This window comes from Scyliorhinus torazame, chromosome 9, assembly GCF_047496885.1.
Source record: "Scyliorhinus torazame isolate Kashiwa2021f chromosome 9, sScyTor2.1, whole genome shotgun sequence".
NCBI lineage: Eukaryota > Metazoa > Chordata > Chondrichthyes > Carcharhiniformes > Scyliorhinidae > Scyliorhinus > Scyliorhinus torazame.
In genome coordinates this window covers 145,742,952-145,767,134 of record NC_092715.1, presented here as the reverse complement: position 1 = coordinate 145,767,134, position 24,183 = coordinate 145,742,952, and the positions used below count along the sequence as shown (strand labels likewise).

General features: G+C 47.6%; 1 protein-coding gene across 2 annotated transcripts in view; it reads right to left on the bottom strand.

Moving 5' to 3' along the window:
* The window catches only part of rorb (RAR-related orphan receptor B), a 328,457-nt gene that overhangs the window by 92,565 nt on the left and 211,709 nt on the right, over nucleotides 1–24,183 (bottom strand). For both annotated transcript variants that reach the window (XM_072516593.1, XM_072516592.1), the window contains exons 3-4: nucleotides 6,729–6,870; nucleotides 3,127–3,543 (exon numbers count right to left, since the gene is read on the bottom strand). In XM_072516593.1, the coding sequence (XP_072372694.1) occupies nucleotides 3,127–3,543; nucleotides 6,729–6,870 (559 nt within the window). The remainder of the gene's footprint in view (nucleotides 1–3,126; nucleotides 3,544–6,728; nucleotides 6,871–24,183) is intronic.

The following is a 24,183-nucleotide window of genomic DNA, read 5'->3' as shown; positions in this document are numbered from 1 at the left end:
AATGTCAGCCACAAAACAGTAGAGAGCTCCCCTTTCATAAAGCAATAATATTTCACAATTCTGATTGTACATTTAATGAGGTTTGAGCTCTGGAAGCTCGACATTACAAGTTCAGATGAAATTCCAACTCTCTTCCCAGACTTAATCTATTTCCATAGCTGATATTTCCTTGAGCAGGTTACTAGTCTGTTGCAGGGGATTATATCTTCAGGAGTGCGCACTCCACATCAGGCATGGCTGACCAGGGGCCTCCACCACTCTTACCTCCAACCATTGGTGTGTTTGGAAGGGTTTACAGGTTGACACTCAACCTGTTTGACCCCATTATGAATGTACCTTCCTTGGCCATCAGGTCCTGGGGTGGGGCTCGAACCTGCAGCTTCTGGCTCAGGAGGCAGGGAAGCTCCCACTGTGCCACAAGATCGCCTCAGGCAAAATAAAATGCTTTTAATACAAACCTCAAATCCAATTTTTAAAATAATCAGATTTTTCAACCTGAACCTTGATTTTGGATCAACTGAACTCAATTATATTTAAATGTTTAATTTTATACTGCACCACAGAGAGACAATCCTGATTTCAATGAACTTAGGGCTGGAGCTTGTCAAATTAGTATAAACTTAGTACTTTTAATTGTATTCATTACTCTCCCTCCATATCTTTCTTGATTCACCCAGAGCCAAAATTTCTTCCAGGAAGAGCAAGATGATGAGGAATCTGGAGCAAAATTCTCCATCCCGCCCCGCCACATTTCTGCCCCGACCCGCCGGCGGGATGCTCTGTTACACCGGCCGGTCAATGGGGTTTCCCATTGTGGGGCAGCCCCACGCCGTCGGGAAACCCCCGGGCGCCGGCAAAACAGAGACTCCCGCCGGCGGAGAATGACGCCCAAGGTTTGTGGGCGATCCCTTGATAAACTCACAATAGTTACCAGGATATGTGTGGCTCTATAGCTAGTTTGGTTCTATTAGTTCAACCAATATCATGCAACAAGGCTCAGAACCCTTTATTTAGTAGCCAGATATGATGGCATTCGCTCATCAAAGGAAGTTAAATTCAAATATCTGTCAATTCATAGATTTGGATGCTCTAAGATAAGATCATAAGGAACAGGAACAGGAGTACGCCATTCACCTCCTGGAATCTGCTTTACCATTCAGTAAGATCATGGCTGATCTGATTGTGGCCAAAAACATCACTTTCCTGTCTATATTCATGCTGGGCTGGTGGGGGCAGGCTGGAGGTAGTGCCTCTGCCTCCAGAAGCAGGTCCAAGCCATCAGCAGAGGTGACTGAATGCCAAGGCTGGCACGTTAGAAGACCTGCCTCAGTTAACTGAGACTTTCACCTAGTTCTATCAATGGTTGTTAGGCACCGCTCTCATCCTTCTCACCTCCCTCCAACCCTCATGCCTCTCAATGCTCACTCACACAGTATCTAGCATGAATAGAACTCATGAGTCTTTAAAAGTATTTAAGATGCGCATGAAACTATCAAAATAAATAACCGACCTTTTGAAAAGCTTTTTTAAAAACTTTAATCCTCTTAGGTGCTCATAAAACTGTCAGTCAAAGGCACTCAGTCCCCTTCACAGCTGTATCAACAACCCCTGACTGATCCAAATGCAATAGTGGGTTTGGAGCGCAGCCAAACGTCCATAGTAGGACTCCATTGTACTGATGTTTCAACAAAACTTCCAAAGCTGAATACACCAAAATCTTTCAAGTTTGTTAAGGATCTTAGCCTTCTACCTTTGAAGCAGGGGAACAGATGTCTGAGCTTATTACATGAAAGCTTTTTGTAGTAGTAAAATAGATGGTTATATGCTCCAATGCTTCAAAGAGAAAACAGATGATTGGACTATCAAGCAAAGAGAATATTAAATCGCAGGGAAATAATGCATTAAATGGTTAATCTTAATAGCATTGAATGCAGGGAAGAACTTTATTCACAGGAAAAAATACTCTAATGCATCTGAACTTTCACAATGTTGATCAATGTGGTGGTCACTTACTTTTTCTACACAAAGCCCTTTCATTAAACTCGGTGTTAAAAACGTATTTAGGTTGTCATACACCATTACATTATGACATGTGAAATTGTCAACTTACCTGTCAACAGATTCCTGACTCTAGCTCATGCTTCCGCCATGTTAATGATTCTCCTGAGGTGCCATGAACCACAGTTCCTACCAAAATGATTCCATGAAAATAGCAGGAAGTCTAAAATGCTAAACCCGCAATGCTAAACCAAAACTGAGATTGCTGCATGTGGGTTAGCTACCTGCGGCTTTAACCCAGCCATAAAAATCCCACACAATAGGAATGGGGGCAGGAATCATGGAATTGGGTCCGACCATTTTTAAAATCCCTCTGTTCCTACATGGAGAGAGGCATGGAAATCTGGTTGTAAGACGCTTTAACCAACGAAGAAGAAAGAATAAATTGATATAGCAGCAGGATTCTTATTTGGTCAACCCTTTTGTTGATGTTTAAAAAAAAAGCACTGAAAACTTTAATAAGCACATCATAAACCCAGGAAGAACTGGACCAATGGACTGATGGATAGGTTGTCTCTTTTGCACTCAAATCATTACTGGGTACACATGGGTGAAAGTTGGGTCAGGAGAATGGTCTGCCAGTAACAGAAAGTAACAGAATCTGTTCAAACGATTTTACACCCACATGCTCCAAATATTGGGAAAACAAACCTCCCTGCTCAGTATTCCTCTGTGACATCCACCCAGGAGATTATTTGTTGATAAAGAATCAAAGAGGATATTATCTACACCCAATTATTGTCGTCGTTTGCATTTCAGGAATTTAGAGACAGTGCACTCAAAAAACAGACCTGTTCCAAATCAAATCAGTTACTCACCGCAGTACCACCAGTTTTGAGACTGTGAACCAAAAGCTTCTGCCACATGCATTTTACATGTAAATTTCTAAAATAATCACCTCTTTTGATCACTAAATGAATATCAAGCTTCAGAGCATTAACAATTTCTACTAGTTCACCATCATTGACATACAACAGGTGCTAATAAGAAAACATATTCCAGAAGGGATTGCACCATCAACAATTGGGATTTTTAATAAATGGATATCTTATTCCTTGCCAGACCTACCTATTTCAGTCATTGTTACTCCAGGAGCCAGTTGACCATTTGTAAAAGAGCTATACGTAAACAAGTTTGGTACAGGTGTGAGTTCATAAATAGGCTCTTGTTTTATTTGCTTGATTCCAGCCATATCTATCCCAGACTGATCTGGTGACGGTTGAGCAGAATCTACACTGTAATATCCATTAGCTCCCTCAGATTGTACTTTTGGCAGATCAATTACATGTCCATTTGAGTAAGTGCCACCAATTTCGTTGTTCAGGTCTGTCAAGCCATTGCTGATGCTGTTTGTATAGACACGGGCAAGGGCTTCTGCCTCGCCACTTTGCTGCTGCCGTTGTTCTTGCAGCCTCTGTTGGTGCTTCTGGACCTCAGCATATAAACTGTCACGTTGCTTCTTGGACATTCTCCCAAATTTTACAGCTGTGAAGAGAAAGAGAGAGAGAGAAAAAAAGTTTTTAAAAAAAGTAAATTGAAAGAATCTTTCCAGCCAACATAATCTCATCAGAACTTTATATAAAATATTAAGATCACTGACCTTTAGCTCAAAGGGATGGGTAATGTGGCCCAGCGAAGTGTTACATCAAATTACTTACAATGTACAGCATAGAAACAGACCATTCAAACTAACTGGTTTGTGACTTTATTCAAATTTACAGCATGTGAAGAGTTAATGTTATGTTAAGCCTAGCCACTAGAGGGAGCTAAGGGACAGTACTATAAATTGGCTCTTAAGTGAAGGGGAGGAGATGAGACTGGAGCTGAAGAAGATAAGATTCACAGTGTATTGCAGAGTTAGTTAAGATATAATGGTGATAATTAGTAGATAGAGATAGTGTTAGTGAGTGTAGTTTAATTCTTACATGTATGTTTGCTATTCAGAATAAGTGTCAAACTCAAATTTAGTAGTGTTAATAAAATTAGTTTAGTTCTTCAAAAGAGCTTTGTGTATCTTTGTGATCACTATGCCTTCCATCCTGGAAACCCCCTCACAAAGATCACCACATGGTTCATGCCAGTGTTTATGCTCCACACCAGCCTCATCCCACTCTAATGTTTCTAACCTATCAGCCAAATCTTCTATTCCTTTCTCCGTCATGTACTCATCTAGCTTCATCCAAAATACATCTATGTCATTTGCCTCAATTACTTCATGTGGTAGCAAGTCCCACATTCTAGCCACTGGAGCTCTCTGGCACTACCTGATAATCCAAGGTTAATTCTACGTGCTTGGTGCTTATGTTGGCAGTGAAATCAGGGGAGGGCTGATTAGTAGATGTCATGTCATTATCGAAGTTCATTTTTTGGGTTACATCACTTTGGGCACAAAGATTCCTTTCAATCATTGGCCACTGGAGGCTGGAGAGATCAAGCTACCTAAACATTATTTTGCCCTTTACAAGGAGAGGGCTTTAAAGGAGAAAAGAGTTTAGTTATAAAATTGGGTCTCCTTCAGTGTTTTGTTCTTAGGATGTGGTCAATACTGGGCAAGGTCACATTTATCACTCATCTGTAGTTGAAGCAGTTGAACACATCAGAGAGCATTAATATTCAACCAGAGGAGTTTGTTTAGGCTGAACTGGAAGATATTCTTAACAAATTGACATTGGTAAACCAGTTGTGACTTTTATGACAATCAAACAGCATTTCTGGTCCTTTCTGTCCTGCTAGGTGTCAGTCCATAAATTACCAAATTTAAGAAATACAATTTGCTATTGTGGGGTGTAGATTGATGGCTCAATATCGTACCCACTAAATAATAATAATAATCTTTATTAGTGTCACAATGAAGTTACTGTGAAAATCCCCTCATCGCCTGTTCGGGTACACAGAGGGAGAATTCAGAATGTCCAATTCACCTAACAAGCATGTCTTTCGGGACATTGTGGGAGGAAACCGGAGCACCCGGAGGAAATCCACTCAGAGGGAGAACGTACAGACGCTGCACAGACAATGACCCAAGCAGGAATCAAACCTGGGACCCTGGTGCTATGAAGCAATAGTGCTAACCACTGTGCTACTATGCCGCCTGGATCTGATGTTGCCAACAGGCACTCAGCATATGAAGCATCATAATGACCTTCACATACAGTTGGTACACAATGTATTAATACACAGTGCTTCCTAGCCTCATTGCCCTCCATTATCACCGGATGTAATGAAGGCTTCAGACCTCCATGCTAGATACTGTAGGATCCTGGCACAAGAAGCATTGTGGCCACCTTTCATCGCATCATTTGCCCTTCAGATTGCGTTTAGGGCAACATCTGTCTCTTAGTGCACATCAATTTTCTTCATTTTCAGCTCAAGTTGAATACAGAAGTGCTGTTATGCTGAAGTAAACTCATCAGTTGTATCTGCATTCAAATGTCATCAAGAAGAGTAGACTTATTTTTATTTAGATGATGGAAAGTTAGAATAATCAATAACCATGTATTGTGTCTTCAAATACTAAAATAAATACTTTGGGAGTTTGGGTAAAGATTCTCATTGGATTGGTTCTTCCTTCCTTGTTCTATTTGTATTATTTAAATACACTGGAGGCAGTTCAGAGGAGGTTTACCAGATTGATCCCTGAAATGAGTGGGTTGTCTTATGAGGAAAGGCAAGGCACAGGTTCAGAAGAGTGAGGGGTGACTTGATTGAAGTATATACGATTCTGAATGGTCTTGGATAAGGTGGACATGGAAAGGATGTTTCCTCTTGTGGGTGAGCCCAGAATTGGAGGGCACAGTTTTAAAATTAGGTGCTGCCCTTTGAGGACAGAGATGAGGAGAATTTTTTTCTCTCAAGAGGGTTGTGCAACTTTGGAATTCTCTGCCTCAGAAGGTGGTGGAAGCAGGGTCATTGAATAATTTTAATGTGGATGTCGATCGATTTCCTTGCCTAAGTATCTACGGTTATTAGAGGTAAATGAGATTGTGGCGTTTGAAACAAACTGAACCGTGATCTTATTGAATGACGGATCAGGCCTGAGGGACAACATGACCCTATGTTGCTCTTATTTCATAGGTTCGTCTGTCAGGGCTTTATGTCAGCTCTGCAGTATGTTTCCTGATAACATATGGAGGAAGTGTATCAAAATCATGTTCATCAACACTTTCTCTCAATTCCTGAAAAAGCATGCTACAGGCATGTTTTGCTTGGGAAATATTTCCTTAATAGGATTACAGGTGACATGTGTAATGCTTAATGCTTGAATGCTGAAGAGATTACTGTACTGGAGACATAGTTTCTTTCCCTATTTTGACCTCATCATCATCAGTAAGCACCCTCAGGTTGGAAGACACAAAAGTGAAACTCAAAACAGTGTACCCTTTCCTTTCTGCATTGCACCAACAATGAAATTTAAATATTAGCCACAGAGAACCATTTTCCCATTGGTCTCGCACGTCTGTTCAATTCATTACACAATCATTTTAATCCTCTCCCAGATAGGCTGAGTCCAGTGCCATCTTGTGCATATAGAAACATAGGAAATGTATGGCAGAAAAGGAGGCCATGTATTCCAGCAAGGTTGTGACAATTCTAGCGAAACTCTGGAGAGAGGAATTTCTATGTTCTCTAACTAGTTTGAAATAGGATCTTACAATATTTTCTATTCTTACCATCTCGAGACATTCCAAGGGCAAGACACTTCTGCAGACGACAATGTTGACAACGATTCCGATTTGTTCGATCAATTAAACAGTTCCTCTGTCGAGGACAGGAGTAAGAGGCATTGTTCTGTTGACTCCTCCTAAAGAATCCCTAAAATAATAAGAGGGTTGAAGGTTATATTGCTTTTTTATGCCAATGTAACTTTTCTTCCTCGAGTGTCAGCTTTGTTGCATGAATGATTTGTTAAGGCAATCATGCAAACCTGCTTTGGGGTTGAATTTTCTTTGAGTTAAAGTAAATGCTTTAACTAGTAGGCATTCATTATAGCAAGTACTTAGAAATAACTTTTTGTTCCCCTGTTACTGATTTATACAAATATTGGGGTGAGATTGAGGCCTCCAGCCATTGGAACAGGATAACACTGATCCGCAGATGGTCCAGTCGGAGTTTTTCCCCGTTCCCAGTGAAAGAGTGGCTGAAGCTATGTTTACCTCTGGATAGAAGGAGAGTCTGCTTCATTCTGGCAGGTTTAATATACAAACTGGTATCCTACAATGTATATAGGATACCAACTACCATTCTCAGACAACCAGAGTTGAGAGCGCTATGCACCTTTAAGAGTTTCAGCTTCAAAGAGGAAGCAAGAAGGTAAGTTTTAAATTATTCTGGGGCAGACAGCAAGCTAGACAACCAAATAACGCAGTAACCTGGAGCTGGCAGTTTTCTCGGGTGCTCTCATCTGTCACTTGCAGCTTACCAGCAATATGTTAATGAAAGAAACCTTCTAATGGACTAATCCCCTGTTGGAAATATCAGGTGACTGGCTGGAACACTCTGCTTACCTGTTGCCCGAACACGACCCAATGGAAAATCTACCCCAGTGTATCATTTATAAGCACAGCATTCCCATTTACTTAATCCTATGAGGGAGTTCTATGGATTTCAGTGTATAAGTCAACTGGTGTATCAGACGACCCTATTATTTCAGCATCAAAAATCATGCTTTTGCACGTGCTTGTCATAAAAGCTGAACCCCTTTTACTCGTGTTAGTAGTTGTTGGAAATGTTGTGTTTCAGTCTCACAAAGAGGATCGGAGTCTTGTACAGTTTAACAGTTAAGTGTATTTTAAACACGGTACTCATAACTATGTACATATTTATATTATGAAGTCCAAACTGTCTCCATGCTTGTTTCTACTTATGTCTGTGTAGTCCAAGACTGCTCTCTTGCCTTTGATCACATGTTCCTTTCCATCACAGTGTGGGTGGTACTGTACCCAGTCCCACAGTACTGTACAAAAGGAGGATTTCTGCACCAAGGTTTTATACTACAATTGTTGGCCTCAATTTTGTACCCCAGAAATACACGTTTGAACTATAAATCGATGCATGTGGATCAAGCAAGCGATACGCGCTTTGTTGCAAAAGAAGCTGCATGATGTATGGGAGTGTAAGAACATACCCACAGAGCAGACCACACATGGTATGGAGTGATGGACAGAAATGGGTCCTCCAGCAAAATGACTAAAGTCCGAAAAATTGTCAAATAACTGCAACGAGGGAATTCTGTGTTAGTGAAAAACTGGTTTTAAAATGGAAGGAGGGAGGGCAGCACGGTGGCACAGTGGTTAGCATTGCTGCCTATGGCGCTGAGGACCCGGGTTCGAATCCCGGCCCTGGGTCACTGTCCGTGTGGAGTTTGCACATTCTCCCAGTGTCTGCGTGGGTTTCACCCCCACAACCCAAAGATGTGCAGGATAGGTGGATTGGCCACGATTTCCCCTCCTTCCATTCTTTTTTTTTTAAATTTAGAGTACCCAATTATTTTTTCCAATTAAGGGCCAATTTATGCCCTTAATTGGAAAAAATAATTGGGTACTCTAAATTTAAAAAAAAAAGAATGGAAGGAGGGGAAATCTGCTTTGAGGATGATGCCTAGGATTAAATGTTCCATGAGATGGGGACCAACGTCTGGCCTGATCTTTTGTTTTTATCATTCGTTCACGGGATATGGGTGTCGCTGGCTGGGCCAGCATTTATTGTCCATCCCTGAGGGCATTTAAGAGTCAACCACAGTGCTGTGGATCTGGAGTCACATGTAGGCCAGACCAGGTAAGGATGATAGATTTCTTTCCCGAAAGAACACCTGTGAACCAGATGGGTTTTTACGATAATCGACAATGGTTTCATGGCCATCATTAGACTTTTAATTCCAGATTTCTTCATTGAATTTAAATCTCACCATCTGCCATGGCGGGATTCGAACCTGCGAACCCAGAGCATGACTCTGGGTTATTAGACCAGCGATAATACCACTTCACTCCTTTTGAGGAGCATGTATCGAAATGAGTCCTCAAAAGTCACCAGAATGGTTACATCGTAACCAGAAATGCAACACGTATAGATGCAATTAAGTTTATTATTTATTCATTCTTGGGATGTGGGTGTCACTGGCTAGGCCAACATTTATTGCCCATCCCTAATTTCCCTTGTTCATAGGGCATTTAAGAGTCAACCACATTGCTGTGGGTTTGGGGTCGCATGTAGGCCTGACCAGGTACGGACAGCAGATTACATTCCCTGAAGGACATTAGTTGGCCTAGTCGGCCAAGTCAAACTCGGAGTCCAGTAAAGATTTTGAAACACAGCTAGTTTATGCGCAGTCTGTTTATGAAACAGCCTAATGTTGTGGCAGAAGACGAAGATTGCTCAGAGACTACCAAAAGACCGCAATAGTAGTTTCCAGTGATTCATTGTCAGATAGCAGCAAAAACACGAATGGCAACATGGATGAAAAGCCCATGAATTTCAATATGCCCAGCAGACAAACTGTGGAATGAAAAAGTTTTGAAAACAGTTCTAATGAAAACAACAGCATATGAGACGACACGATTCACAGTCTGATACTAGCCTGTATGGTCAATTGAACAAAGTTAAAGTCAATGGTAATTTTCAAACCGAAAACCAGACCAAACATGAGATTCCCTGTCTGGGTTTTTGTGTACATTCATGACATTGATTTGGTGAATAAGGATGGAGGAGAGTTATGCATCGATAACGTGCGGAATAGGTGTCCTGTGGGCTATGTAAATAATGCAGCTTATTGGTGTGGAACATGTTCAGATCCCATATAACATGCCCTTTTGCCCATTTTGGCGCTTTTGAGTGGGTCCGACTTCTGTCCAACTAACCAACTCATCCAAAACCTCGCCTTTTCCATTAATTATGGCCCAATTTTGCGCCATTTGTTCGGCCTGTCTAGTATATAAAACGGCTTGAGAGATAATTAGGTTGTCTTTTGTCTGTAAATAAATCTGACAGCTTTTCATCAGGGACTCTTAACAACAATGTCGTCACAAATAAGTTCATCTTTCAATGTGCCACATTTGCAACAACTGACTAGCCTAAACAAGTCTGTAACAAACTATTCACCAGATACAGTGGGCTTTTGGATCTCTGATTGAATTATGCTTGCTTGAATACAAGGTTTTGTTTTGATTGAAGTATGCGTCGCATGCATTCAAAGTCTGCAAAGATCTCATCTACCCCAACTCAGGAGGGCATGGTCAGAAACAAGTCCTATTGTGTAGAGGAATAACAAACCTGGTGCCTTTGCTCTTTTGCATGCAAACCCAATGCTGTTCGATACCTCAGGAATCTTTTTTACTACAAATCCCAATGCTGGCCCCTGAGGACCTTTGAGGTTTGCAAATGGCCATGGAATGTGTTGTGTTATGTACTCTGGGATAACACAGGCTGCAACTGGATGCAGCTTTAACCAAAAGATACTCCAGGCCTTGAAGTTAGTTCAATCTGATTTATTGAACCAGTAGCACAGTTAGCACAGTTCTCTCTGAGTTTGACTCTCTGCCAACCTAAGTGTGGTTACTCTGTCTGATTGAACCAGACTAGCTCTTAGCCACGTGATGGAGGTGTGAAACTGTACCTACACCCGGACTCCTCTGTAGCCCTGACTCACTCTGTAGATGTTCATCAGTGGAAATAGGCGGAGTGCCCCGTGCCTTTTATAGTGAGATACCACCCCTGAGTGTCCTGCCTGCTCATTGGTCATGCCCTGTTCTGTGTTCATTAGCTGTCTGTTTATATCATTATCTGCATATCATAACATCTCCTCTTTTTTTAAATGTTTTGTTGGCATATGGGAACGTACTTACATGTGGTGGCATAAATTCACCTATTTACAAGCGGTGGCATATGTGAACGTATTTACATGTGAAGACAGCTGTCTAATGTGAGAAAACAGAACATAGCAAACAAAACAAATGTTCATAAGTCCAGTCTCTGGGGCTTGCATCTGATCCTTGTCGACCGCCGGAGAGGTGGTGGTAGGGACAACGGCGCCTTGACAGGCGGGTGGAAGCCTGACTGGTGGCCTCATAGTTCGAAGTATCAGGAGGTGGCTAAACATCGGACGGAAACTGAGGAAAAAGCAGTTGCGGGCAGGCAACTTTGCGCAGTGCCGGCTGTTTCGTCGCACAACAGAACCATCAATCATACGTACAACATACGAGTGGGACGCAGCCTGTGGAACAATGACAGCTGGAGCAGACCAGCCACCATCCGGTATCTTGATCCTGACAGTGTCTGCCGGGGATAACATGGACAAATCGGTGGCAGGAGCATCATAGCCCTGCTTTTGCTGGTTTCAGAGCTGCTGCACCTTCTGCAGCACCGGGAGGTGATCCAGGTTGGGCAGGTGTATGGCTGGAAGTGTCGTCCGCAGGTCCCTGTTCATCAGGAGTTGAGCCGGCGACATGCCAGTGGACAGTGGGGTCGCCCTGTACGCAAGCAGCGCGAGGTAGATGTCAGAAGCAGATTCCGCGGCCTTGCAGATGAGCTGTTTCACAATGTGCACCCCTTTTTCAACCTTCCCATTGGACTGTGGATAGTGTGGGTTGGAAGTGACATGTTTGAAATGGTATGACTTGGCAAACATAGACCACTCGTGGCTGTTGAAGCACGGGCCATGGTCACTCATGACAGTGAGTGGGGTACCATGCCTGGAGAACGTCTCCTTACAGGCCTTGATGACGGTCCGAGATGGGAGGTCTGAGAGCTTCATGACTTCAGGGTAATTGGAGAAATAGTCAATAATCAACACGTAGTCACGACCATTCACATGAATGAGGTCAATGCCAACCTTGGACCACGGGGAGGTCTCGATTTCATGCTGATGGAGCATCTCCTTGCTCTGCGCTGGCTGGAAGCATTGACAGGTCGCACAGTTGAGGACCATGTTCGAGATGTCCTGGCTAATACCAGGCCAGTAGACAGCCTGCCTGGCTCTGCATCTGCACTTCTCGACGCCCAGGTGTCCCTCATGGATTTGGCTGAGCACCAGGCTCTGGAGACTGAGTAGAATAACAATCTGGTCCAACTTGAGGAGGATACCACCAATCACCGTCAGGTCATCCTTTACATTGTAAAATTGAGGGCACTGCCCTTTCTGCCAACCATTGGAGAGGTGACGCATGAAACGCTGCAAGAGGGGTCTTTGGCTCTCTCCTCGCGGATATGAACCACCTTCTCATCAGACGCCGGAGGGTGCTAGCACACAGCTGCACCTGTGATTCAATCTGCCGGATGATTTCCAGCGGTTCACTGGGCAATGTGATGGAGCGGGACAATGCATCAGCGATGATGAGCTCCTTGCCAGGCGTGTACACTAAGTCAAAGTCGTACCTTCTGAGTTTGAGGAGGATGCGCTGCAACCGAGGCATCATGTCGTTCAGGTCCTTGTGGATAATGTGGACCAGCGGCCTGTGATCCGTCTCGACAGTGAATGTCGGCAGACCGTAGACATAGTCGTGAACTTGAGAATGCCAATGAGAAGACCCAGGCATTGCTTCTCTATTTGCGCAAACCTTGTTTTGGTGGGCGTCATGGCACTCGATGCGTAGGCTGCCATTGCCCAGGATGAAGTGTCATCGTGTTGAAGCAGCACCGCACCGATGCCATCCTGGCTCACATCTGTTGAGATCTTCGTCTTCCTGTCTGGGTCGAAAAATGCCAAGACGGGTGTAGTGGTGAGCTTGGCTTTCAGCTCCAACCACTTTGCCTGATGTGCTGCCTTCCACTCAAAGGCAGTGGACTTTTTCACCAGGTTTCGTAGGGCCGTGGTGTGTGAGGCCAGGTTTGGGATGAACTTGCCCAGAAAATTGACCATGGCCAGGAAGCGCAACACCGCCTTCTTGTCTTCAGGGACCTTTATGGCTGCGATGGCCTTGACCTTGTCTGTGTCCGGGCGCACGCCCTGCTGAGAGATCCGGTCACCTAGGAACTGGAGTGTCGACATGCCAAAGCAATATTTGGACCTGTTCAGCTTCAGGCCATTGGCGTGGACACGGCGGAATACCTGCTGGAGATGGGAAACATGCTCTTCAGGGGTCGTGGACCATATGATGATGTCATCCACCTACACACAAACCCCTTCAATGCCCTCCATCATGTGCTCCATGATGCAATGGAAGATCTCCGATGCCGAGACAATGCCAAACGGCATGCGATTGTAGCAGTATCTGCCAAACGGTGTGTTGACGGTGCAGAGCCATCTGCTGGACTCATCCAGCTGGATTTGCCAAAATCCATGTGACGCATCCAACTTGGTGAAAAAACATGCATTGCCATCTCACTAATGAGTTCCTCCCACTTCGGGATGGGGTAGTGTTCACGCATTATATTCTTAATGAGATCCTTGGGATCAATGCAGATGCGCAGGTCTATCGAAGGCTTTCTAACACATACCATCGAGCTGACCCAGTCAGTCGGTTCGGTTACCTTGGAAATGATGCCTTGTTGCTGAGGTTCCTTGAGCTGTGCCTTCAGGCGCTCCCTCAGCGGAGCCGGGACCCGGCGTGGTGCGTGGACCACTGGCTTGGCATCAGGTTGTAGCAGAATCTTGTATCGATATGGCAGCGTGCCCATCCCGTCGAACACATCCGGATACTGAGCGAGGATGTCGTCAATGCCGGCCTGAAGAGCCACATTGGAGGATGTCGTTGTGTAAACCCGCTGCACGAGGTTTAGCTGCTTGCAGGCATGCGCGCCAAGTAGGGATGCCCTGTCTGGCTTGACAATTTCAAAACGTAACCGTGCATGGGTGCTCCGGTTGGAGAAGAGTAGATGGCAGGATCCCAGTGCCGTGATGGCATTTCTGTTGTAGTCCAGGAGCCTGCAGGCTGCTGGAAGGACCTTGGGGGGGCTTCTGGATGTGTTTGAAATCTGCCTGTGAGAGGAGGTTGGCAGAAGCACCTGTGTCCAGCTTAAATGGGATGCAGCAGTGGTTGACCTGCATCACCGCACGCCATTCGTCCGTAGATTCCACAGCGAGGATGGATTGAATTTGTGATGAGTTGGATGTGGCATATTCACATTTGGTAATGATGCCCACACAGTAGGCGGAGTCCAGGCATTCGTCCTCTGGATCCGTTGTGCTGCCAGGATCAGAATCCTGTAATCATTGTTGTGCACTCTGTACGCGCTGTCGTCAGAATTGGGAGCGCTGGCCCGACTGGTGGTGCAGACATGTACAAGGCTGCATAGTGTCCACGCTTCCCGCAGTTTAAACATCGCCTGCCTCTTGCAGGGCAGTGTTTCTTTAAGTGGGTGTTGCCACAGTTCGAGCACGACATGACATCGGCGTCCTGACGTTCCGCACGTCATCGCACATGCGCAGTGCGGGTGTCGGCCGCTTCGTTATCCCGTTCGCATCGCGCATGCGTGGTGCCCTGGGAAAAGCGTGCAAAATGGCCGCTTTCATCAATGCTGAGGCGCTGCATTCGGGAGATGGCCTGCACACACACTGCCTCGTGGGAGGCAAGTTCCTCATTTTCAGCCGATTTGTACTGGGCATAGTGATTTTTGGCGTGCTCGTGCCCTGTGCATGTTTCGATCATGACTGGCAGGGTCATATGCTTGATTTTCAGTAGCTGCTCTCTGAGGATCAAAGTGAACTCCAAAAACGATTTGGTCTCTGATCATGGAGTCAGCAATATCACCAAAGTTGCTGGACAGCGCTAGCAGGCGGAGGCTAGTTAAGAAGGAGTTGAAAGATTCATCTTTACCTTGTAGACGCTGTTTGAATATGTAGCGCTTGAAGATTTCATTGGTGTCCACTTCACAGTGACTGTCAAACTTGTCCAGGATGGTCTGTAACTTTGTCTTGTCCTGGCCTTCGGTGAAGTGAAAAGAGTTGAAGAGTTTGGTGGCTTGATCACCCACTGTTGAGAGGAGAAGCGCGATCTTCCTTGCATCAGACGCACCCACGAGGTCTGAAGCTTCGATGTACAGCAGAAACATTTGCTTGAATGTCCGCCAGTTGGCACTGAGATTGCCGGAGGTCCTGAGCTGGTGAGGAGCCTGAATCTTCTCCATGGTGCCGGGATACATTCGCTGGTCGTCACGGAACGGACTGAGGCAAACCACCTAGATGAAGCAGTCTCCTGGTAGCATGTTGTGTTCTGTACTCTGGGATAACACAGGCTGCAACTGGATGCAGCTTTAACCAAAAGATATTCCAGACCTTGAAGTTAGTTCAATCTGATTTATTGAACCAGTAGCACAGTTCTCTATGAGTTCGACTCTCTGCTAACCTAAGTGTGGTTACTCTGACTGAACCAGATTAGCTCTTAGCCAATGCTGGAGGTGTGATAATGTACATACACCCTGACTCACTCTGTAGATGTTCATCAGTGGAAATAGGAGGAATGCAAGTGCCTCGTGCCTTTTATAGTGAGTTACCACCCCGGAGTGTCCTGGCTGCTCATTGGTCATGTCCTGTTCTCTGTGTTCATTAGCTGCCTGTCTGTATATCATTATCTGCATGTCTGCATATCATGACAGAAGGGACACTGACTGCTCAACTGGTGCCGACATTGCTACAGATTCTCAGTGTATCTCTCAACAAGGTAGGTCTTCTGATTCTTCCTTTCAAAAAGTCTTCTTCCCATTTTTCTCCATCGATGATCAGTTGATGGCACCAAATCATCATTTGGGGCAGCATGGTAGCACAGTGGTTAACACAGTTGCTTCACAGCTCCAGGGTCCCAGGTTCGATTCCGGCTTGGGTCACTGTCTGTGCGGATCTGCACATTCTCCCGTGTGTGCGTGGGTTTCCTCCGGGTTCTCCGGTTTCCTCCCACAGTCCAAAGATGTGCAGGTTAGGTGGATTGGCCATGATAAATTGCCCTTAGTGTTCAAAAAGGTTAGGTGGGGTTACTGGGTAACAGGGATTGGTTCGAAGTGTTGGTTTAAGTGGGGTGCTCTTTCCAAGGGCCGGTGCAGATTTGATGGGCCAAATGGTCTCCTTCTGCAGTGTAACTTCTATGATTCTATGATCATTAGATGAGGGTCATCATCGCTGCTACCATGGTTTGTGGTTTGGTTCCCACTTGGAATAGTAATGGGATGTCTCTTTGGGTAATTTATGTGCTAATTTGTATTAGGAAGGTTTCCCTCTACACATGAATGACCAAGGTCTGATTCAGGTAAGTTTCTTCCAAAACTATTTTATTACTAAGATATACATAATTGACTTCTAGGTAAGTACATCTCTCTCTCGTGTGTACAGACTATTCCATCTTTCATAGTCGTCTGCAGATGACTGCTGATGTCACCATTATATCATGATACACATCATTATCTCATTACCATCAATACGAACCGATTATTCCACAGAATTCTTGCTTGGTGATAGCTTTTATTTTTGTATTGGGGCCAAACAGACACTGTGATGCCAGTGAAAAGGGGAAGGGAAAGTGTTTGACTGTTAGTGAACGGGGAAGTGGGTTGTGGTTACTGGTATCAAACCCAAATTAGTATTTCATGGCAGTTCGACTGTTAGGATGCCATGTCTCTTCCTTTTCCTCTCCTTGTGCTCCTCCTCAGCATCTCACCAGTTAGCTAGTGGCAAGTGCTGTGTACTTAAGACAGCAAGGTTCTGCAGCATGCAGCAGACCACCTTGAATCTTCACACTTGCTCTGTTGAGTATAGCAGGGCTCTTCCTACAGCAGTTCAGGCAGCAGAACCATTGGCTGAATTTTTGTTCTGCTTCCCCGACCATGCCATTTGCAGGAACTTCATAGAAAACAGAAGCAGGAGGAGGCCATTTGACCCTTCGAGCCTGCTCCGCCATTCATTATGATCATGATTGATCATCAAGTTCAATACCCTTATCCCGCCTTCCCTCATTCCCCTTGATCCCTTTAGCCCTAAGCGCTGTATCTAATTCCTCCTTGAAATTACACAACGTCTTGGCCTCAACTACTTTCTGTGGTAGTGAATTCCGCAGATTCGCCACTCCCTGGGTGAAGACCTTTCTCCTCACCTCAGTCCTAAAACGTTTACCACTTATCCTCAAACTATGACCCCTAGTTCTGGACTCCCGAACCATCTGGAACATTCTTTCTGAATCTACTCTGTCTAATCATGTTAGAATTTTGTAAGTTTCTGTGAGATCCCCTCGCACTCTTCTAAACTCCAATGAATATAATCCTAACCGATTTAGTCTCTCCTCATGTGACAGTCCTGCCAACCCAGGAATCAGCCTGGTAAACCTTCACTGCGCTCCCTCCATAGCAAGAACATCCTTACTCAGATAAGGACATCAAAACAGTACACAATACTCCAGGTGTGACCTCACCAATGCCCTATTCAATTCCGATACTCAAATCCTCTCACTGTTAAGGCCAACATACCATTTGTCTTCTTTACTGCCTGCTGTACCTGCGCGCTTACTTTCAGCGACTGATGTACACAGACATCAAGATCTTCATAGAATCATAGAATTTATAGTGCAGAAAGAGGCCATTCGGCCCTTTGAGTCTGCACCGGCCCTTGGAAAGAGCACCCGAGACAAGAACCTGGGACCCTGGAGCTGTGAAACAATTGTGCTAACCACTGTGCTATCATGCTGCCGTCTTGCTGAGTATCCACCTCTCTCAATTTACACCCATTCAAATAATAATCTGCCTTCCTATTTTTGCTACCGAAGTGGATAACCTCACATTTATCCACATTATTCTGTATCTGCCATGTATGTGTCTGTCCAGATCCCGCTGAAGCATCTCCGCATTCTCTTCATGGCTCACCCTCCCACACAACTTTGTATCATCTGCAGATTTGGAGATACTACAAGTTCCTGTCCAAATCATTAATATATAATGTGAACAGTTGGGATTCTAGCACAGATCCCTGGGGAACTCCACTAATATCTGCCTGTCAATCAGAAAAAGACCCATTTATTCCAACTTTTTGCTTCCCGTCTGCTAACTAGCTTTCTATCCATCTCAAGACACTACCCATAATCCCATGCTCTTTAATTTTACACATTAATCTGCTATGTGAGACCTTGTCGAAAGTTTCAGATCAGGGGCGGGATTCTCCAACCCCCCGCCGGGTCAGAGAATCGCCGGGGGGGGGGGGCGGCGTGAATCCCGCCCCGCCGCTCAGACGCCGGCTGCCGAATTCTCCGCCGCCGGTTTTTTGGCGGGGGCGGGGATCACGCCGTGCCAGTCGGGGGCCATTGGCAGTGGACCCCCGGCGATTCTCCGGTCCCCGATGGGCCGAGCGGCCGCCCATTTTCAGCCAGTCCCGCCGTCGTGGATTAGATCAGGTCCGTACCAGTGGGACCTGGCTCTGAAGGCGGCCTGCGGAGTCCTCGGGGGGGGCGGGGGTATCCTGCCCCGGGGTGGGGGGGGGGCGGGGGCGCCATGGGAGCACTCTTTCCCTCCACGCCGGCCTGTGTAAAGCTCTGCCATGGTTGACGCAGAGAAGAAACTCCTGCACATGAGCAGGAATCATGCCAGCGGTTCTGGGAACATGCTGGCGCTCCTGCGCATGTGCCAACTCACACTAGCCGGCAGAGGCCCTTCGGCCCCGGTTGGCACAGCGCCAATCACTCCAGCGCCGGCCTAGTCCCCGAAGGTGCGGAGGATTCCGTACCTTCCGGGCGACCCGACGCCGGAGTGGTTCACGCCACTCTTTGTCGCTGGTACGGCCCGCCCGCCGGACACCGGAGAATCCCGGCCCAGGAATCTATTGTTGTTTGGACTCGGTGATTTTATTGGAGTCCCATCCAAAAGGATTGAGGTAGACTCCTAAGGCTGGAGGGCCAATAGGAAGCCTTCCAGCACTGAAAATCCAAAGCCTCATCGTCATTGGTGAGCACTGCCGATGTAGGTAGGAGAAAGAGAGGGTGCCTCAGGATGGAAGCACCCATGAAGAGCCGTCAAGATGTTAAAATAAAAACGGACAGTCACAAGGGTGTTGGTGCATCATCGGCCGGCCCACCCGCGATGCTCTGCCCCCAATGGGTTGAGTTCCCGACGGCGCGGGCCTCGTGTGGTCAGAGCAGTCGTGATCCCTGCGTGCCGGCTGTGGACTGTGTCCAGCGGCGTTACACTCGCCCGGGATCCATGCTGCTGGCCGTAGGGCTTCTGCTAGGGCTGGGGGGGGTCGGGGTGGGTTAGGGTTCCACCAAGGCCGGCGCCATGATTTCTGGCGTGACCGGTGCAGGCCTTCAGCCCTGCACATGCGCAGCCCGGGACCTGGCGATTCTCTGCCCGTTTTCCACGCGATCCGGTGCTAGCCCCTCACCGGTACCAGAATGGGTGAGGGGTTCATGCTGATTTCCCCGTCGTGAACCACCCGCGGATTCTCCGTTGATGCCGGCACGTAGCCGCTAGAACGGAGCATTCCGCCCATGGTGTGTAAAGTTAGGCTCAAAGAAGAGCTAAGTGTTCATTTCCTTTCTTTTGTGCTTGGCTGAGTATCCGAGAACCTTTAAATAAATGTTCAGTTTTTGGTATTTGGACAAACGTGCGAGCTGTTGAACTGAGTGAAATCTATCCTGCCTATCACAATCCCCAGCCCCTGTGGCATCACACCTGTTTACCCAACAATTTAGGGAAAACTGAAATGTTGCAAAAACTCCAGCTCCAGCCTGGAGCCAGGCACACACAAGCTCATCTAAATAGTTATCATCACAGCTATTACTGATGTGATTCTCGCCATGTTCTGAAGTTGTATTAGTGGCTGCAACAGGTGGTAAAGTTCAGTTAGGAGAGCCTTACTGAAGCGCACACATATCAGTGTTCCTTAGAGGTTCATGTTGATTAATAGCTCCCTAAACGCTTTGGACAGACATGTTCTCCTCTTGAGAGCCCATCCTCTTCCCTCTTACACTAGTTTATCCAGTTCTGCAAGACCCCTGCTCATTGCCCAAGTCACTCCCGTACCAACCTCCCTGAACAGGCGCCGGAATGTGGCGACTAGGGGCTTTTCACAGTAACTTCATTTGAAGCCTACTTGTGACAATAAGCGATTTTCATTTCATTTCATTTCATTACTGCACCCATATCTTTGAGCAATTGATTTGTTCAGAAGACTTGAAGTCAGCAAAAAGTCCTTCATCCTTGCCCCACTTGTAGATTTTTGCATCTTGAAGAAAAACTGTGGAAAGCACTGAAACCCTTGAAGAATTGTTGCAACAGCAACATCATCTAGCAACTAACATGCATGCAGCTGATGATCCCTTGAATTGTGCTGGTAAACAGTCCTTCCTCCTGCTTGACATATTGACATATGCTGATCAATGTGAGGTTATGAGAGAGTATCGGCTGCAGTGCGGTTGTTGTTATGGAATTGCATCGTACTCCCAGTTACTCCTGTTCTATTGTAGAACCAGGAAGGGTATGATTAATTTATTATCATGGTCATTTAACAAAAAGCAAAAATATTCTCATACAGCAACCCTTATGCAACGAGGTAAATGGAGCTTGTGATTTGGTAATAATCCTTCCAAACCAGCTGCTCCAGGTTTGATTTGTGCTGTCTGCTGAGTTAGTTGGCCAAGTTTAGTTGCAAGAGGGTTGCCAAAAGTGGCATTAGCTCTGCTGGGCGAGGGAGGGGATACAATCAGTGAGGATTCTTCTTCTTGATCACAATATTTTTTTTATTGTTCATGGAATGTGGCTGAGGTACCCTCAATAATGATGCTTAGAGATTAAACTGTAAAGAAGGCTTTATTAGGCTAATAACTATGCTACAGATTTGGACGAGAGCTGACTGCTATACAGACCATGAGGCAGGTCTTTATGTATGGCTCCCAGATGGGCGGAGCCATAGGCGGAGTCCCCAGGGTTCCAAACCTGGTCTTAAAGGGGACATCACCTTACATGATGATAAGGCAGTAACCGTTCATCACATTCACCCCCTGTTTAAAAAGGAGTCCGGCGGGGGTGAAGTGCCATCATAGGTCCATCCGCCTCGGCGGCCGGATCGTCCTCCTCGATCTCCTCAGTTCGGCCGGTGGTGCGGCGGGCACTTGCGGGAGCACAGCGGTCGGAGCTTCGGTCCGGGTCGAGGCAGAGGAACTAGGCAGGGCCGGGGGTAGCGGAGCCGGCGCCGGCGGGGTGTGTAAAGGGGGGGCGCAAGGGGGGGCGCACGGTAGGAGCTCACCAACGGGTGGTAGGGCCGGAAGGGGGTGTGTTGTAGGGGGCGACGGGTCCTGCAGGGGAGCGGCGCGGGAAGGGGCGTCTGTGGTGGAGGATCCAGCGGGCGCCAGATCCCAGAGGGAAACCGTATCTTGCCTGCCGTTGGAGTACTCCACGTAGACGTAACTGGGGTTGGCGTGGAGCAGTCGGACCTTTTCAACTAGGGGGTCCGTTTTATGGCTCCTCGCGTGCCTCCAGAGAAGAACAGGTCCCGGAGCCGTCAGCCAAGGTGGAAGCGAGACCCCGGAGGTAGACTTCCTGGGGAAGAGAAACAATCGTTCATGAGGGGTCTCATTTGTGGCCGTGCAGAGGAGTGACCTAATGGAGTGTAGGGCATCGGGTAGGACCTTCTGCCAGCGGGTGGTTGGGAGATTTCTCGACCGCAGGGCCAGAAGGACAGCCTTCCACACGGTCGCGTTCTCCCTCTCCACCTGCCCGTTTCCCCGTGGGTTTTAGCTGGTCGTTCTGCTCGAGGCGATGCCTTTGCTGAGCAGATACTGACGCAGTTCATCGCTCATGAACGATGTACCCCGGTCGCTGTGGATATAAGCAGGGAAACCGAACAGGGTGAAGATGCTGTGCAGTGCCTTAATCACTGTAGCTGAGGTCATGTCGGTGCAGGGAATGGCGAATGGGAAACGGGAGAACTCATCGATCACGGTGAGGAAATAGGCATAACGGTTGGTGGACGGGAGGGGCCCCTTGAAGTCCACGCTCAGTCGCTCAAAGGGGCCCGAGGCCTTCACGAGCCGAACCTTGTCTGGCCGATAGAAGTGCGGTTTGCACTCCGCACAGACCTGGCAGGCCCTGACCATGGCCTTGACCTCCTTGGTTGAGTAAGGTAGGTTGCGGGACTTGATGAAATGGACGAGCCGGGTAACCCCCGGGTGGCAGAGGTCATTGTGGATGGCTTGCAGGCGGTCCTCCTGCACGTTGGCGCATGTGCCGCGGGACAGGGCATCTGGGGGCTCGTTGAGCTCCCCTGGACGATACTTGATATCGTACGAGTAGGTGGAGAGTTCGATCCTCCACCTCAAAATTTTATCGTTTTTTATTTTGCCCCGTTGCGGGTTATCGAACATATAGGCGACCGACCGTTGGTCGGTGACGAGGGTAAACCTCCTACCGGCGAGGTAGTGTCTCCAGCACCGCACAGCCTCCACAATGGCTTGTGCCTCCTTTTCGACTGCAGAGTGTCGAATCTCGGAGGCGGTGAGGGTTCGGGAGAAGAACGCTACTGGTCTGCCTCCTTGATTGAGGGGAGCAGCCAGGGCGATGTCTGATGCATCGCTCTCTACCTGGAAAGGGATGGTTTCGTCCACCGTGTGCATGGCGGCCTTGATGATGTCGGCCTTGATGAGGTTGAAGGCCAATTGAGCATCAGCCGAGAGGGGAAAAGTGGTGGTAGTTAGGAGTGGGCGGGCTTTGTCCGCATACTTGGGGACCCACTGGGCATAATAGGAGAAAAGCCCCAAGCACTGTTTGAGGGCCTTGAGGCTGCGGGGGAGAGGGAGTTCCTTAAGGGGGCGCATGCGGTCGGGGTCGGGACCTAGGACCCCGTCTTCCACGACATAGCCGAGGATGGCCAGCCGGGTGGTGTGGAAAACGCATTTGCCCTCGTTATAGGTCAGGTTAAGGGCTCGGGCGGTCTGGAGGAACTTTTTGAGGTTAGCGTCATGGTCCTGCTGATCATGGCCGCAGATGGTGACATTGTCCAAGTACGGGTTTGTAGCCCGCAAACCGTACTGGTCCACCATTTGGTCCATCGCCCTTTGAAAGAAGGAGACCCCGTTTGTGACACCAAAGGGGACCCTGAGGAAGTGGAAGAGCCGGCCGGCTGCTTCGAAGGCAGTATAGGGGCGGTCTTTTGGTCGGATGGGGAGCTGGTGGTAGGCAGATTTGAGGTCGACCGTGGAAAAGTCTCGGTATTGGGCGATCCGATTTACCATTTCCGCGATGCGAGGAAGGGGGTACGCATCAAGCTGCGTGAATCGGTTTATGGTCTGGCTATAATCCACGACCATCCGTTTCTTCTCCCCGGACCGGACTACCACCACTTGCGCTCTCCAAGGGCTGTTGCTAGCCTCGATGATCCCCTCTCCCAGTAAACGCTGGACCTCTGACTTGATAAAAGCCATATCTTGGGCACTGTAGCGCCGGCTCCTGGTGGCGACGGGCTTACAGTCGGGAGTGAGGTTAGCGAATAGTGAGGGGGGTGCGACTTTCAGTGTCGCAAGGCAGCACACCGTGAGGGGGGGCAAGGGTCCGCCGAACTTCAGTGTCAGGCTTCGGTGGCTGCACTGGAAATCCAGTCCGAGCAGCAGGGGGGCACAGAGGTGAGGGAGGATATAAAATTTGAAACGGGTGTATTTGGCACCCTGGATCGAGAGATCCGCCATACAGTACCCCGTGATTTGTACCGAGTGGGACCCAGATGCGAGGGCTATTGTTTGGGATGTGGGATGGGTGCGTAGGGAGCAGCGCCTTACCGTTTCAGGGTGGATAAAGCTCTCCGTGCTCCCGGAGTCGAAGAGGCATGCAGTGTCGTGCCCGTTGACCTGGACCTGCATCATGGAGCTCTGCAGGTGTTTTGGCCGAGTTTGATCGAGGGTGATCGCACCCAGTCGCGGGTAGTCGGAGTCGTCAGCCAAGTCGGACTCGTAAAATGGCCGCTGCAGTTGGTCGCACGTGTCGGGTCGAGAAGATGGCCGCCGACCAGATGGCCGCTCCCATGATTCGCAAGAGGCTGATGACGCGTCAGAAGAGGACGTGTCGGGTCGGTGCGCAGCAGCATTGCGAGGCCTGCGGGCCTGAGAGCCTGATTTTCGGGCCGGCTGTTCTTTGTTTTTCTGGCCTCAGGGTCTGGCCAGGCAGACCCTCGCAAAGTGTCCTTTCTTCCCGCAGTCGCTGCAGATCGCGGAGCGGGCTGGGCAGCGTGGGCGTGGGTGC